Source organism: Schistocerca cancellata, chromosome 8 (assembly GCF_023864275.1).
Source record: "Schistocerca cancellata isolate TAMUIC-IGC-003103 chromosome 8, iqSchCanc2.1, whole genome shotgun sequence".
Classification (NCBI taxonomy): Eukaryota; Metazoa; Arthropoda; class Insecta; order Orthoptera; family Acrididae; genus Schistocerca; species Schistocerca cancellata.
Window position 1 is genome coordinate 83,180,581 of NC_064633.1, and position 17,227 is coordinate 83,197,807.

The 17,227-nt window shown below is 45.5% G+C and overlaps 1 protein-coding gene across 1 annotated transcript in view; it reads left to right on the top strand.

Annotated features, from left to right (window-relative positions):
- Positions 1 to 17,227, top strand: part of LOC126094937 (1-phosphatidylinositol 4,5-bisphosphate phosphodiesterase-like) — a 524,263-nt gene that overhangs the window by 60,208 nt on the left and 446,828 nt on the right. Inside the window, exon 2 of the mRNA XM_049909585.1 lies at positions 10,190 to 10,370. Coding sequence (XP_049765542.1) covers positions 10,200 to 10,370 — 171 coding nt within the window. The 5' untranslated portion in view covers positions 10,190 to 10,199. The remainder of the gene's footprint in view (positions 1 to 10,189; positions 10,371 to 17,227) is intronic.

Below are 17,227 nucleotides of genomic sequence, written 5' to 3' on the forward strand. Positions count from 1 at the left end.
AGTATGTGGTAAAGTGGTCCCAATTCTCAACGTTATGCCTTATCACCTTCCCGAAAGGTCACTGCACAGAAATCCGCGAGTGTGGCAGATCCATATTGAATTGATCAAACATGTGCCATCCTAGTTATATAGAGGCTGGTGCCGCGCCATTGTAACAAAAGGTGTTCGGGCTGTCGCTGAGAAAAAAATGTTCGCTCGGATTGCATGCAGTGGAGAATCACGCAATTGTCACGTGGGAGTGCATTGGCTACGATTACACCGACGACAGCTGACCTGATGTTTGTCAAGCATCTCCAGAACGACTCCAGCCCACTGTCTGCAACATCTCTCGCTGCTGAATCTTTTCAGACTACGACTGTACATCTAGGAGCTGAGGAAGGAACACCGTCTATGCCTGTGCCCCTTCCGGCTGCACCTGTGCTGAAAGGTCGAGGAGTGCTGGTGGGGGATGGTCATCGACTCCATGGTCGTGCCCAGTGCTGTCTTTGTGCTTCACCATCAAGACCTACTGCCACCTATGGATATGGAAGCACGCACACATACACAAGTCGCCAAAGAAACGTAACTAATGTTGGCTTAATCTATTGGACAGCTACTTGCCACATTCTATAGACGATATAATGATCCTTCCTGCCAAGACTATCTCCTGTTGGGCGGTTCAGTGGCGAAAATCATTCCCTTTTCCCATTGGATCGCACTCACCTGTCAGGCCACAACAGCCCTCCCTCCGACGCCCTCGCGCGTTACAGAGGCTCTGCTCGACGATCTGGGCCGACGCACTACTGCGTGGTCCACTTGTACTGGATGGCACAACGGACGCTGAAGTAGCTGTGGTTACTGCTGCAGCAACTCACGACTTAATAACCTCGGATTTGAGCGAAGTCACGCTGTCTGTTGATGAGGAATTTATTAACACTGCTGGTCTTCTTGGTTCAATGAGCGTCTCCATCACTACAGTACCACGGCAGGCGTATAGGATTGGCTCTATAATTATCAACACAACTTCAGTTGCTACACGAAATATTGACCGTGTCGGACAATCGTATTGCTCTCATGCGCGAAGTTCGCTTCAACAATATTCCGGCCATTTATGGACTGTGTCTATCGTACACAGTGCACTGAAGGATGTAGTAGGATAGCGAAACTCATGTGGAAAAGGATCCTGGTAGAAGATGTTGTTTATCTGCCGTCTGCCAGGTGTCTTGTAGTGACCTTCTTTGGTGTTCGGATCATCAAAGTTTATGCTCTGACTGGCTCCAAAAATCGACGAGGACATTCGTGATTTTATTCAGAAGAGATCGCGCCTTTGTTTGTGGGCTGCTATGACCATACCCGTGTTCTAGCGGGTCTCGGGTTCGAACCCGGCCATGGCTTAAATTTTGATTTATAATCAGCATTGGCGGCTGAAGACTTCCGGCATGAGAAGTCACCCTCCTTCTGCCAACGGCCTTCTCGTAGAGGAAGGAGCAGCAGACTGAGTCTCTTGCCGTAGGGGTGGAAAACATCCCCTAAGGGCGGGGGAATCAGCAATGATCAACGGCATGTGGATGCAGAAGGCAATGAAAACCATAGCATTAAAGACACTAACGTGTATCCGCAGGACAATTGGCCTGTAATTGAAAGAGTGTCATGATAATTTCTCAATTGGTAAACGATTCCGGAATAGTCCTCTACTCGGATCTCCAGGAGAGGACTGCCAAGAGGGAGGTGGTCATGAGAAAAAGATTGAATAATCAACGATAACGTTCTACGAGTCGGGGCGTGGAATGCCGGTAGCTTGAACGTGGCAGGGAAACTATAAAATCTGAAAAGGAAAATGCGAAGGCTCAGTTCAGATATAGTAGGGGTCAGTGAAGTGAAATGTAAATAAGACAAGGATTTCTGGTCAAATGAGTATAGAGTAATATCAACAGCAACAGAAAATAAGAGTAGGATTTGTTACCATAGGAAGGCAGGACAGAGAGTGTGTTCCTGTGAACGGTTCAGTGATAGGGCTGTTCCTATCAGAATCGACAGCAAACCAGATCGACAACGGTAGTTCAGGTATCCACGCCGACATCACAAGTTGAAGATGAAGAGTTAGAGAAGGTATATGAGGATATTGAAACGGTAATACAGTAGTTGAAGGCAAATGAAGATCTAATAGTCATGGGGGACTGGAATGCAGTTGTAGGGGAAGGAGTAGAAGAAAAGGTTACAGGAGAATATGGGCTTGGGACAAGGGAAGAGAGCGGAGAAAGACGAATTGAGTTGTGTAGTAAATTTCAGCTAGTAATAGCGAATACTCTGTTTAAAAATCACAAGAGGACGAGGTACACTTGGAAAAGGCCGGGTGATACGGGAATATTTGTTAGATTACATCAAGGTCAGACAGAGATTCCGAAATCAGGTACTGGATTGTAAGGCATACCCAGGAGCAGATAGAGACTCAGAGCACTATATAGTAGTGATGATGAATAGGCTGAAATTTAAGACATTAGTGAGGAAGAATGAATATGCAAAGAATCGGGATACGGCAGTTCTAAGGAGTGACGAAACAGGATTGAAGTTATCTAAGGCTGTAGATACAGCAATAAAGAATAGCTCAGTAGACAGTACATGTGAAGAGGAATGGTCATCTCTAAAAAGGGCCATCACAGAAGCTGGAAAGCAAATCACAGGTACAAAGAAGGTATCGGCGAAGAAATATTTCAGTTGATCGATGAAAGAAAGAAGTACAAATATGTTCCGGGAAACTCAGGAATACAAAAATACAAGTCGCTGAGGAATGAAATAAACAGGAAGTGCACAGAAGCTAAGACGAAATGGCTGCATGAAAAATATGAAGAAATCGAGAACAAATGATTGTCGGTAGGACAGAATCAGCATACAGGAAAGTCAAAACAACCTTCGGTGACATTAAAAGCAAGGGTTGTAACATTAAAAGTGCAATGGGAATTCCACTATTAAATGAAGAGGAGAGAGCGGATAGCTGGAAAGCCTCATATGGGGGAAGATTTATCTGATGTGCTAGAAAAAGAAACAGGAATCGATTTAGAAGAGATAGGGGATCCAGTATTAGAATCAGAATTTAAAAGATCTTTGGAGGGCTTAAGATCAAATAAGGCTGAACGGATAGATAACATTCCATCAGAATTTCTACGATCATTAGGGGAAGAGGCAACAAAACGACTATTGACTTTGGTGTGTAGAATGTATGAGTCTGGCGAAATACCATCTGACTTTCAGAAAGATATCATCCATACAGTTCCGAAGATTGCGAGAGCTGACAAGTGCGAGAATAATCGCACAAACACCTTAACAGCTCATGCATCCAAGTTGCTGACGAGAATAATATACAGAAGAATGGAAAAGAAAATTGAGGATGTGCTAGATATCAGTTTGGCTTTAGAAAAGGTAAAGGCACGAGAGAGGCAATTCTAATGTTGCGGTTGATAATGGAAGCAAAACTAAAGAAAAATCAAGACATGTTCATAGCATTTGTTGACATGGAATACGCGTCCGACAATGTAAAATTATGTTCGAAATTCTGAGAAAAATAGGGGTAAGTTGCAGGGAGAGATGGGTAATATACAGCATGTACAAGAGGCAAGAGAGAATAATAAGAGTGGACGACCAAGAACGAGGTGCTCGGATTAAAAAGCGTGTAAGACAGGGACGTACTCTTTCGCCCCTACTGATCAATCTGTACATCGATGAAGCAATGATGGAAAAAAAAGAAAGGTTGAGGAGTGGAATTAAAATTGAAAGTGAAAGGATATCAATGATATGATTCGCTGACAACATGAGTACAGAACATGGATTGAGAGTAAATCGAAGAAAGACGAAAGTAATGAGAAGTACCAGAAATGAGAACAGCGAGAAGCTTAACATCAGGGTTGATGGCCACGAAGTAGATGAAGTTAAGTAATTCTGTTACGTAGGCAGTAAAATAACCATTAACGGATGGAGCAAGGAGGATTTCAAAAACAGACTAGGAATGGTAAAAAGAGCATTACTGGCCAAGAGAAGTCTACTAGTATCGAACATAGGCCTTAATTTGAAGAAGAAATTTCTGATAATGTACGTCTTTAGTACAGCATTGTACGGTAGTGAAACATGGACTGTGGGAAAACCGGAACAAAAGAGAATCTAAGCATTTGAGATGTGGTACTACAAGCGAATGTTGAAAATTAGGTGGACTGATAAGGTAAGGAATGAGGAGGTTCTGCGCAGAATCGGAGAGGGAATATGTGGAAAACACTGATAAGGAGAAGGGATAGGATGGTAGGACATCTGTTAAGACATGAGCGAAGACGGCCATGGTACTAGAGGGAGCTGTAGAGGGCAAAAACTGTAGAGGAAGGCAGGTACTGGAATACATCCAGCAAATGATGGAGGACGTAGGTTGCAAGTTCAACTCTGAGATGAAGAGGAATTCGTGGCGGGGCGCGTCAAGGCAGTCAGAAGACTGATGACCCAAAAAATAAACGGACATTTTGTTCTTGCAGGAGACAACCGTGTGATACCTCAGGAGGATTAATTTCCCCATTATACCCTATGCCAGAAACTACAACTTCTGGCGTAGGATTCGTACAAACCGATTGGCGAGTCGCCTTTATCGTGTCTACGTTTCCCACATTCTCACGGCTGAGACCACTGACGCTGAATTGTGGTCGACGGCCTTCTCTGATCATATCACATACCCATGCATCGGAACAGTAGAGAGTATGGCCCGGTCGAAGCGTATGGAAGTTGTATGTCGGACGTCTTCAGGATCCGGAGTGCAGGCAGTTAATAACGGTGATATGGACCACCTGTGAAAGATGGCTCCCGACATACCCTTCAATGCTTCGGTGGTCGCTCGAATATGCTGAGCTCCTTTGCTTCGTGCGATTATACAATATGGTGTCAATAAGACGTATTGGCATCAAAATATGATGGAATTTTATTTCACACTGCTCCTGGAGCTCTCTGGCCAAGCATTGCCTTCTGATCGACAGATTGAACTTCGGAGGGCAAAGACGAAGATTATTTCGCTTATGCGTCGCAGCTTTGAGAGAGCAAAGGTATGTGTGGGATGTCAGAATCAGGTCTGTGGAGAAACCCCATCAATACACAACACTGTCAGAAAGAAGCAATGACGGATTAAGAAGTCATCAAGTCTTTGCCTGGCGTTATTACAGGACTGCTGTTGAGACATAGCTGTAGTTACAGCTGATGACTTCAACAGCACTCTCCACAAGAGAGTGATAAACATATCACTGGACCCTGATGATATCCCGCTGGAATGGTATCACGCCTCCCGCGACATAACATCTCCTTATTGGCTTGCTGTGTACCAAGAACTGATGTCTCCTGATGTTCCACTCCCTACTGACTTTTCCTGCTCGTAAGCCATATGGAGATTGACGGGGTTGAGCATTATCAGCCATCCTTGATTCTTAGTTGTTATTCCAAGATTTTCATCTTGCTTCTTGTAGTCTGTCTCAAGCACATCATGCATCAACTAATATAATGTTACTTAAAATCCGTCTTGATTGCAAATTTTTTATTCATTGCAATTGATTGCTGTTATCCCATAAGACATTATGTCTGTTTTTTCAAACATCAACTAATATCTTTGGATCAAACTTGGCTTGGTGGGGACAGTAAAATACAGACAGCTCTCAGGGACTATCAAGATGGTATCGTCCTCGCAGCGACCTGCCACTTTTGAGGCGCCTTGGCGTTGGTGGACTTTGACCACGCCTTTGATGTGGTGAGCCATGAGCATCTTGCAGAAGTGATGTGATTGATGGCCTTCCCCTGTGAAATTATACATACCATTATGTGTCTCCTATGAGGTGCCTCATCACAGATGCTGATCAACGTACATGCAGCGGGCCCCGTTATTACTTCTTGATTGGTCCGGCAAGGATGTCCATTGTTGATGATCCTCTTTGTCATTGCCCTTGTGCCACTACTGTGCGGATTGCGGAGGCGATTAACTGGGATAACGATGACGGACATACATTTTTCTGTCGGACATACAGAGATGACCTGTTCTTTTTGGCTCAGTCAAGGGCTGAGGTGCATTTAGCACTAGAATGGATCACTCTCTATGGAACTGCTGCGGGCAATCATACGAATTTGACAAAGTCTGTTGCTTTGAACATTGGCAAGGGTCTTCCAGAAGAGTCCATTGCGGTCGATGGACATGCTCAAATGTTTGGGAAGTACCTTCACATGCGACTTAAAGAGAACAGCAACAGCTAATTATAAACGCTTCCTTCAAATGATCTGCATGAGCGTCTTTGGTAATCTGCTGCGAGCAGCGACTGATTTTGTCAACTCCAATCTGGCGTCTAGGGTACCGCATTTGGCCCATACCTTACCAGTGCTGAAGGAGATGGCACACACGTTGCTGGCAGCGTGTCGCTATTTCCTGAGCGCAGGTCTCACCTTTAAAGTCCAATACGACTTAGTCTTCCCCCTTAGGAAGGAGGCCACGGTCTCGTCAACGCACGTGTTAGAGCAGCTGCCCTCTGTCTCTGCTGGATGGTTAAATTGTGGATCTTTAAGGTGCCATTCACGATATCGTCAGTATTACGGCAGTTTTTTGGATGTTTCCATGGATCCTTCCCACAATTGGACTGTGCCAGGTATGAGAAGGTAAATTCTAGTTTGATGCTTGTTCTGGAACGCGATCTGTGCAATAGGATATGGAGTATTTTTCGAGAAGGTGTTTGTCGGAAGTTCCTCTTTCCAGAATGCCACCCACAGCAATTTCTATTTCTCTTTCACAGCTCAAGAACTTTTTCATCGAATATAGCTAAGTCCTTGTAGACCATTCTCGAACCAGGACTCCTACTGTATGTGACGTTTATCGTTTAATCATGGGAGCTCACACCTTGAACATGTTGGAGAGGTGGCACCATGAGCTCGCATGGGCTGTGGTGTGAAGTTCTGTGCACCATGTCCTCCTCGCCATGGCGGCTCGTGCGACCTGGAATCTGGTTTTCAATGAGAAACACGTGACGAGACTGCATATCCAGGCCATTAATGTCACAGTTTCTCCGCTTTGTCCTCAGTGCCTCATGTTTGACGCGGATAAACATCGACTCGTGTGTTGACCTTCCACAGAAGTATGGTTATTGCTACGGGAAATATTTGCTTTTGTTCTTCGTGCTGCTCTACTTGCTGTTGTGTTGTAGTCGTTCTGTTCCCAGATGAGTTCTTTTTCCCACGAACGAAGACAAAGGCAGTGAATTCGATCAAAAGACAGTCAATTCCATTATTTGTTTCAAGACGGCAGCAAGAGCGTCCTTGACTTTTGAGTGTTTCTCCAAGATCATCACATCTCTTTGAGGTGCCATTCGCGATATCGTCAGTATTATGCCAGTTTTTGGGTCATGTTTCCATGGATCCTTTCCACAATTGGAGTGTGCCATGTATGAAGAGGTGAATTCTAGTTTGATGATTGTTCTGGGACTCGACCTGTGTAATAGAATTATGGAGTACTTTTCGAGGATATGTGATCGAATCAAACCTGGGATTTGGCAATCATTGTAAGACCTACTTATCTGTCGTTGGTCTACGGTCGGCGTTTTATTTCGTTTCGAAAGGAGTGCAGTTCTATGTTACTTTTTGTTGGTGTTATTTTGATGATGTTCTTGATTGAAAAAATGGCTTTGAGCACTATGGGACTTGCCGCAGCATGAGGTGGTATGGACTCGACTAATGTCAGAAGTAGTGCTGGAGGGAATTGAGAGCATGGATCCTTCAGGCCTCTCCATAAATCCGTGAGAGTACGAGCAGGTGGAGATCTCTTCTGAACAGCACGTTGCAAGGCATCCCAGATATGCTCATTCCTGTTCGCTGGAGGCCAGCGGAAATGTTTAAACTCAGAAGAGTGTTCCTGGAGCCACTCTGTAGCAATTCTCGTCGTGTGGAGTGTCTCGTTACCCTGCTGGCGTTGCCCAAGTCAGTCGGAGTACACAATGGACACGAATGGATGCAGGTGATCAGACAGGGTGCTTACGTACATGTCACCTGTCAAAGTCGTATCTAGATGCATCAGGGATCCCATATCACTCCAATTGAACAAGGCACACACCATTACAGAGCCTCCACCAGCTTGAACAGTCCCCTACTGACGCGCAGGGTCCAAAGATTCATGAGGTTGTCTCCCTACCCGCACTCGTCCATCCGCTCGATATAATTTGAAACGAGACTCGCCTGACCAGGTAAAATGTTTCCAGTTATCAACAGTCCATCGCCGGTTTTGATGGGCCGAGGCGAGGTGTAAAACTTTGTGTCGTGCAGTCATCAGCACTACACGAGATGGCTTCGGCTCCGAAAGCCCATATCGATGATGTTTCGTTGAACAGTTCGCACGCTGACGCTTGTTGATGGCCGAGCATTGAAATCTGCAGCAGTTTGCAGAAGGGTAGCACTTCTGTAACGTTGAATGATTCTCTTCAGTCGTCGTTGGTCCCGTTCTTTCAGGGCCTTTTTCCGGCCGCAGCGATGTCGGAGATTTGATGTTATACCAGATTCCCGATATTCGCGGTACATTCGTGAAATAGTCGTACGGGAAAATCCCCACTTCATCGCTAACTCGGAAATGCTGTGTCCCATCGCTTGTGCGCCGTCTGCAACACCACGTGCAAACTCATTTAAATCTTGATCACCTGCCTTTATAGCAGCAGTAGCCGATCAAACAACTGCGCCAGACACTTGTTGTCTTATATACGTGTTGCCGACCGCAGCGCCGTATTCTGCCTGTTTACATGTGTCTGTGTTTGAATATGCACGCCTATACCAGTTTGTTTGACGCTTCAGTGTGTATCTTAATTTTGTCCATTGTTGTCAGTTTTGGTTCCTGTATTACTTTCGAAAAATAAAAACCAGAGTGCCCTCATTCCCAAATAGTGATTTTTTTTTCAATGCACAATATATTTCGATCCGTGGAGGCTCATCTTGATGTGCTTCATCAGTCTACAACACCTTTCAATTTTAGGTTACTACTGATCCTGTCAAAATAATATAGCTATAGGTGTATTGGAAAATGGCACGTTGTGACTACAATTTTTACAAAACTTCGATAGCTCTGAAAAATTACACAGTGTTTCGAGTAAGTTTTGTAAAAATTGTAGTGAAAATGTGCCACTTTGTTATATATCTATGTACCCTTAACAGACCAGTTGTGACCTACTGTCGTTGTTTTTGTTGTTGTTGTTGTTGTTGTTGTAACCTAAAACTGAAAAATGATGTAGACTGATCAAGCACCAGAAGATGAGTCCCCAGGGCTCGAAACGCTTCGTGCACTGGAATAAAAAATAACAATATTCAGCTGCTTCTATATAAGGATTTTATGCAACCTGTAACGCCTTCAAAACTCACGCAAGATTTTCATATTCTCTCGCTCGCTACGCGAGAGCCAGTAGCGCCACAGAAAAATTGAAATGCATCTTTTTGCAGGAAACGGAATGTAGTTAAATTTTGTTCTGGGATACATTTTCGCTGGAAGCCACAGTTTTTAAGTTATCGAAGAAAAACGCATCAGAAAGTCACCTTTGTACGTTTTTCTTGAATAATTCGAAAGCTACGGCCTCTAGCAAAAACTCATGCCAGTACCGAATTCAACTACATTAAATTGCCTACAAAAAGCTCCTGTTCATTTTTTTGTAGGAGTAATAGTTTGCGCATATTGAGGGAGAGAATATAAAATCTTGTGCATGGTATTTGAACATGATGCGAGTTGCATGAGTCCCATAGATAGGGGCAGCTGAATCACTCTGTGTATTGTAAGCAGTAACGGCGCTGGCACACTTCTTTGGCGTATTCCCGAAATTTCCACTATCGATTTTGTGTCGCTGAGAGATACATGTTGAGTTCTATCTGCTACAATGTCCCGAATCCAGTCACAAATGTGGTCTAGCATCGGTTTTGTTCACTAATCGACAGTGCGGAACTGTACCAAATGCCTTCTAGAAGCCAAGGAACACGGTATCACGCTGAGCTGTGGGTCTCGTGGACGAAAAGTGCGAGCTGAGTGTCGAAAGATCTCTGTTTGCGGTATCCATGTTGATTGTGACAGAGGACCTAATTTTGAAGCCTGCATGCCTCAGGGAGCAGAGCTGGCATCCGAGTAGACCACGGCTTATGCAGCGGCACAGATACTCGTGAGTCTGCCAGCTTGTGATGACGTGCTCGCTGCCTCCAGGAGCCGAGCCATGACCAAGAGGCTGGAGCTGGAGTGGCGCGTGCCGGTGCCGCAGCCGCTGGTGGAGGGATGCCTGCTGGACCGCTGGAGCGAGGAAAAGGACGCCCCCAAGCTGGAGCCGCGCTGCTTCTTCAGGGTCGACGACTGCGGCTTCTTCATCCACTGGAGGAGCAAAGGCCACGTGAGTACCGCGTAGCTGTGATATCGTAACTACCTCATCCTGCGCTTAGCAGAGACCAATGGTCGAAAATTAGTATTCGAATTATAGTGGTTAGCAAGAAAACGACTTTTGCGTGGCGCAAATTATTTTTTTATTTGTTTAAGCACCCAGATTTTTTGATGTTTTATTTATTTACTTATTTTTTATCAAGACATCCTCAGTGGCTGTCCTAGAATATCATTTTTCGTATTGAAAATGTAATGGTGTTGGATGTGTAGACGTCGCTTCTGCCCCAGACTGGCGTGTTGTGTTGTGTCAGTACTACGGCAAGCACGGAGTCGGGAGAACTGAATCAGTAATAATATTATTTGTGCTGGAAGTCTCCAGTATAGCGATTGATGACAGCGTTTCGGCGGCGTGCGTGGTTACCCAGGCAGTGGTTGCTACCTCAGCGAAACTCCTAGCTGTGTGCTGGGCTCACTGCGGTGCGTGTGTACGCAAGGCTGTAATGCTTGCTTCAGTGGAAGGCTGTGGCCAGTGTTGGTGCAAGGTAGGCGCTTCCGAAGGTCAGCAGGCTTACGCCACAGTGGCCGTGAATGGTAGGCCTGGGCCAGTGCCGAACCCAGGACCCTCGGAATCGCCTGGAGTGCCGGATGGAGGTACCCTAGAAGAGGTCTACCTTGGTGGCACTGGTTCGAGACCCGTAACCATCAGGTCAAGAGGCAACGTGTACACTGCCAGAAGAAATGCAACGTCCTCCAGGACCAAGTTATTTCATAGGCGGTGGAACGGTAGAGAGACAGCTTGGAGGTGGTTCATTGAACCCTCTACCAGGCACTTTATTGTGAATAGCAGAGTGATCACTTAGATGTAGATGCAGACAGGCAAGTGAGTTGAGAGGTATTTGATCACTGTAGAAGTATATGGTAAAAATTCAGGTCAAATGAAACACGCATGTCACTGTAAAGGCTGCCCAAACAGTCGCACCAATACACATGTACACCCCCCCCCCCCACCCCTCCCCCCCGCTCTGGCGGCAAAGAAGGCGTGTATTCTCACATGCGAACTGGCATCCTGCGATAGGCTGTCCCACGTATCTTACACCATCTTTTGCAATTCGGCAATGATTCTTACAGGCCCTGAAGACGGGCACTATCCTGTTGAAAAAATACATCATATTCCGTCGAAGAAACGGCAGTAGCACGGGAGTAATACCCTATCCAATATATTGGCCACTGGTTACTTTATCCTGCAGAAGACCAAATGTGGCCGCGAGCTGTAATCGGCTGCTCGCAACATGAAGCCCAGGGTGGAAGCTGTGGGCGAATGCACTCTAGAATGGGAAGCCCACCAGACCTACGCCATAAACGTGTATCTGCATCACATGCGGCCAGAACCCACTCTCCTCGCTGAAGGTAACAGAGTGTCATATTACTCTCCAGTCAAGTCGCAACACCAACGTAGCCATGCAAGGCGGTGTCAAGGTGTCAGTGGTTCTGCGGCCAGCGGCGCACATGATCTTAATCATGTTGCAAGCAGGCGCTTCCCAATAGTCCTTGATGACACAGTTCGTGCAACATATGCTCGATCCCGTCCCTGCATGACTGTGGGTCGCCCATGGGTGCTCACACAATACGTCGATCTTGACCTACACGAACATCCAGAGCGTGGCCTACCAATGTGTGGGAATGTTCCGCAGGACGGAACTGAAAGCAGCGACACACCGGCGACACATTGTGCCCGACATGTGCAGCAGTCTATTCATACGTCCATCCGGCTTCCTGCGGGACCACAGCGTGATCCCACTCAAATGGCTGAAGCGGTTCTAGGCGCTACAGTCTGGAACTTCGCGACCGCTGCGGTCGCAGGTTCGAATCCTTCCTCGGGCATGGATGTGTGTGATGTCCTTAGCTTAGTTAGGTTTAAGTAGTTCTAAGTTCTAGGGGACTGATGACATCAGAAGTTAAGTCCCTTAGTGCTCAGGGCCATTTTTTTTTGTGTGAGGCTGTTCAGCAGGAGTACGTACTTTTCGATGGGGCAAGATTGTACCCCAGAACGAATGCTGCACATACTGTTTACCTCAGGACGCAACACAGTTACTGGCTGCAGAGTCAAAACACAGATAGGCCTCCTCGGCGCCATTTCATCGCCGACAACCGTGACTAATACAAGTAAATCGCCAACGCTACAGCCTCTCAGTATGCACGTATTGTACCCTGGTGCCACTGAACGCAGTCACTGACAGAGTTGCATTTTTTTCGTGCATGTATTTACGTGAATAAAATGTAATTACACATATCATAAACGGAAAATGTACTCACATAATAAGACTGATCAAAATAAAAATTAAAGCAATTACAGCCTTCAGTCGCAAAAATTAAGTCTTTTGACCTGGTTTCGGCGCTTCTGTGAGTGCCTTCATCAGAAATAAAATATTCAGACTGACATGTCACGTATAACATAAATATCAAGCGATAAAACTTAAGTCACAAAATTTCTTAAAAAAAATACATGGAAGGCAAGCCTCTGCTCACACAAGTCAAGGCACAGGTAGGCTGTGCGATTTTTCAGGGGTCATACATAGGGTGATCATAGGGTGATTTTTTCCATCGTGTACAAACTCTAGGGATTGATCGATGAGAGGAACCTTAAAGGCCGAATGAACTTAGACCATTTATTCAATCATACTTTGTTACAGAAACTGCTGTCTAATACGCGCTGTAGTCTACTATGCAGCCACAGTTACAGTATGTGTTGGAAATGGTTTCCATGTGCCTCAACGCATGCGTAAACGCGCCGTAGCATGTTCTGTCGCACACATTCACATCGGTCAGCCTGCATCTGAACAGTGTCAAAGGGGATGCTAGTCCACCGTCTCCACGCCTGGAATTGGCTCTGCATACACGACACTCTTGAGATGGCCCCATAGCCAGGAATCGCACGGGCTGAGATCCGCTGAAGGAGCAGGCCATGCAACTGAACCCCCACGTCCGATCCGTTGGCCGAGGAAGAAACGATTGAGATGCATCCGGGCGTTAACGGCGAAGTGGGCCGCAGCACCGTCACGTAGCGGCCACATAACCCTTCGAATCATCAACGGCGCTTCTTCCAGCAAGAGAGGCAAAGTCACCCGCAAGAAACGCCGACAGTCCCGCCTGTTAGGTGACGTGGAAGGAAGACTGGTCCCAAAATACGGTCGCCAGTTATCCCGGCTCACACTTTCCGACTCCACCGATGCTGATGATTCACTGTCACCATACCATGGGGGTTCTGCATACTGTCTTGCAGGTGACTTTTATCAAAGTTGAAGATACCACACCGCCTAAAGGTGGCCTCATCTGCGAATACGATGGATCACGAAAATCACGAAATCGTGGTTGCCTGGTGAAGAAACCAGTGCCAAACTTCACCCAATGTAGAAAGTCTGTCGCTAGTAAGCCATACACACGCTGTAAGTGTTAATGGTAGTAACAATGGTCATGGAGAATATTCCACGTGGTCCTCTGGCTTACCCTATTCTGGCGGGCCAGCTGCCTGGTACTGACACGGTAGTTGCCTTCCACAGTGTCAATCACATTTTCCTTCAGGTCTGGTGTCCGAACATTTCGGGTGCGTCCTTCATGATTTCCTGCTTCCTGAAACGATCCTGTCTCAGACAAACGGCGAAACACTGTTGGAAACATTAGACGCTATGCTTGAAGTCGACGGGAATAGGTCTCCCGATACAATCTTGCTGCCCGCCGCCCATTGCCATTTGCCTTTCCCTAAGTAAACACCATGTCGGCAAGCTCTCGATTGGAATGCGGAACCATTGCGTACAACGCTGTGTCACGTCCACTACAAGATGAGCCAGCAAGAGAAGTGAATCGAACATAACGTTACCAAGGAGAGGACACTAGGGCATGACGTATGAGGAACAGTACCATCCTCCACGAGGAAACCAGGCACACTGTAGATATGGCTGCATGGTACACGGCAGCCTCTGCAACAAAATACGATTGAATAAATGGTCTCTAGCATGGAAACCATGCATTTCCGGACATAGATTCATTAGACTTATTTTGTTCCGTGTCCTCTCATCTATCAATCCGTAGAGTTTGTACACGCTGGAAAATGTCGTAATGTATAACGTTCTATTGGTCACAGAGATGAGGGGTCAAGTGTTTTGAATACTCCTTGGTCTACCTGTCGGAAGAAGGTGATGTGTTTGCAGAAGTGCCAACACCTTGTATTTACAGGAGGCCGAAATGCACGCTAAGCTCACGCAGGATGGCGTGAGGTCTGGAACAGGTCAATGTAATTTAATGTAGCAAATAAAGTACGGAGTTGAAGTAATACTTAACTTTATTCCATAATTGGAATACATCGGTCTGATTGTTCATGCTTCCTTAGATACATAGCAAAGGATAAATGGCGCCTTGCTAGGTCGTAGCAATTCACGTAGCTGAAGGCTATGCTAACTATCGTCTCGGCAATTGAGAGCGTCTTTGTCAGTGAACCATTGCTCGCTAAGTCGGCTATACAACTGGGACGAGTGCTAGTTCGTCTCTCTAGACCTGCCGTGTGGCGGCGCTCGGTCAGCAATTACTGACAGTGGCGACACGCGGGTCCGTCGAATACTAGCGGACCGCGGCCGATTTAAAAGCTACCACCTAGCAAGTGTGGTGTCTGGCGGTGACACCACAGAAGGGACATACTATAGCTGTCCTTACAGTACGAAGTCAAAATTTATACACTATGCACTTCCTCCAGCCCAGGCAAATTGAGCAAATCGGTTGGTTCTTTCGTATTAGATGTGGTGCAGAGTCGACCTTAGACGGCTTATAATAGCACCATTTATTCAAGGGTGGTTCCTGAAATGCGGCGAAAACAACTTTTTAGAAATTTTTTTACCGTGGCCGCCATTATTTAAATAGCTAACCATAGCAAAAAACTCAAATTTTAACTGTATACTCTTTAGAGCCGGCCGGGGTGGCCGAGCGGTTCTAGGCGCTACAGTCTGGAACCCCGCGACCGCTACGGTCGCAGATTCGAATCCTGCCTCGTGCATGGATGTGTGTGATGTCCTTAGGTTAGTTAGGTTTAAGCAGTTCTAAGTCCTAGGGGACTGATGACCTCAGAAGTTAAGTAACATAGTGCTCAGAGCCATTTAAACCATCTGAACTCTTTAGAAATTTATGTATAAATAGCATTTTCCTGTTTTCGACAGTCTTTAACCGTTATCAAGATACACCCGAAAAATTATGATTTTTGGTTACCAAAAGTACCAGTTGTATGGACTGACATGCTAATAATTTCTGTTCGTGGCAAATCGTCGAATTTTTTATTATTTTTTCTTGTTATAATGTTCTCGGGGAACCTTAATTGAAGTGTAAACGTAGTTTCAACTGACGTAGAAAAATTATGTTTCAGCACGAAATTCTGTTGTTGTGGTCTTCAGTCCTGAGACTGGTTTGATGCAGCTCTCCACGCTACTCTATCCTGTGCAAGCTTCTTCATCTCCTAGTACTTACTGCAACCTACATCCTTCTGAATCTGCTTAGTGTATTCATCTCTTGGTCTCCCTCTACGATTTTTACCCTCCACGCTGTCCTCCAACACTAAATTGGTGATCCCTTGATGCCTCAGAACATGTCGTACCTACCGATCCCTTCTTCTGGTCAAGTTGTACCACAAACTTCTCTTCTCCCCAATTCTATTCAATACCTCCTCACTAGTTCCGTGATCCACCCATCTAATCTTCAGCATTCTTCTGTAGCACCACATTTCGAAAGCTTCTATTCTCTTCTTGTCCAAACTATTTATCGTCCATGTTTCACTTCCATACATGGCTACACTCCATACAAATACTTTCAGAAACGACTTCCTGACACTTAAATCTATGCTCGATGCTAACAAATTTCTCTTCTTCAGAAATGCTTTCCTTGCCATTGCCAGTCTACATTTTATATCCTCTCTACTTCGACCATCATCAGTTATTTTGCTCCCAAAATAGCAAAACTCCTTTACTACTTTAAGTGTCTCACTTCCTAATCTAATTCCCTCAGCAACAGCCGACTTATTTAGACTACATTCCATTATCCTTGTTTTGATTTTGTTGATGTTCATCCCTCCTTTCAAGACACTGCCCATTCCGTTCAATTGCCGTTCCAAGTCCTTTGCTGTCTCTGACAGAACTACAACGTCATCGACGAACCTCAAAGTTTTTATTTCTTCTCCATGGATTTTAATACCTACTCCGAAATTTTCTTTTGTTTCATTTACTACTTGCTCAATATACAGATTGAATAGCATCGGGGATAGGCTACAACCCTGTCTCACTCCCTTCCCAACCACTGCTTCCCTTTCATGCCTCTCGACTCTTATAACTGCCATCTGCTTTCCGTACAAATTGTAAATAGCCTTTCGCTCCGTGTGTTTTACCTCTACCACCTTCAGAATTTCAAAGAGACTATTCCAGTCAACATTGTCAAAAGCTTTCTCTAAGTCTACAAATGCTAGAAACGTAGGTTTGCCTTTCCTTAATCTTTCTTCTAAGATTAGTCGTAGGGTCAGTATTGCCTCACGTGTTCCAATATTTCTCCGGAATCCAAACTGATCTTCCCCGAAGTCAGATTCTACCAGTTTTTCCATTCGTCTGTAAAGAATTCGCGTTAGTATTTTGCAGCTGTGACTTATTAAACTGATAGTTCGGTAATTTTCACATCTGTCAACACCTGCTTTCTTTGGGAGTGGAATTATTATATTCTTCTTGAAGTCTGAGGGAATTTCGCCTGTCTCACATATCTTGCTCACCAGATGGTAGAGGTTTGTCAGGACTGGCTCTCCCAAGGCTGTCAGTTCTAATGGAATGTTGTCTACTCTCGGGGCCATGTTTC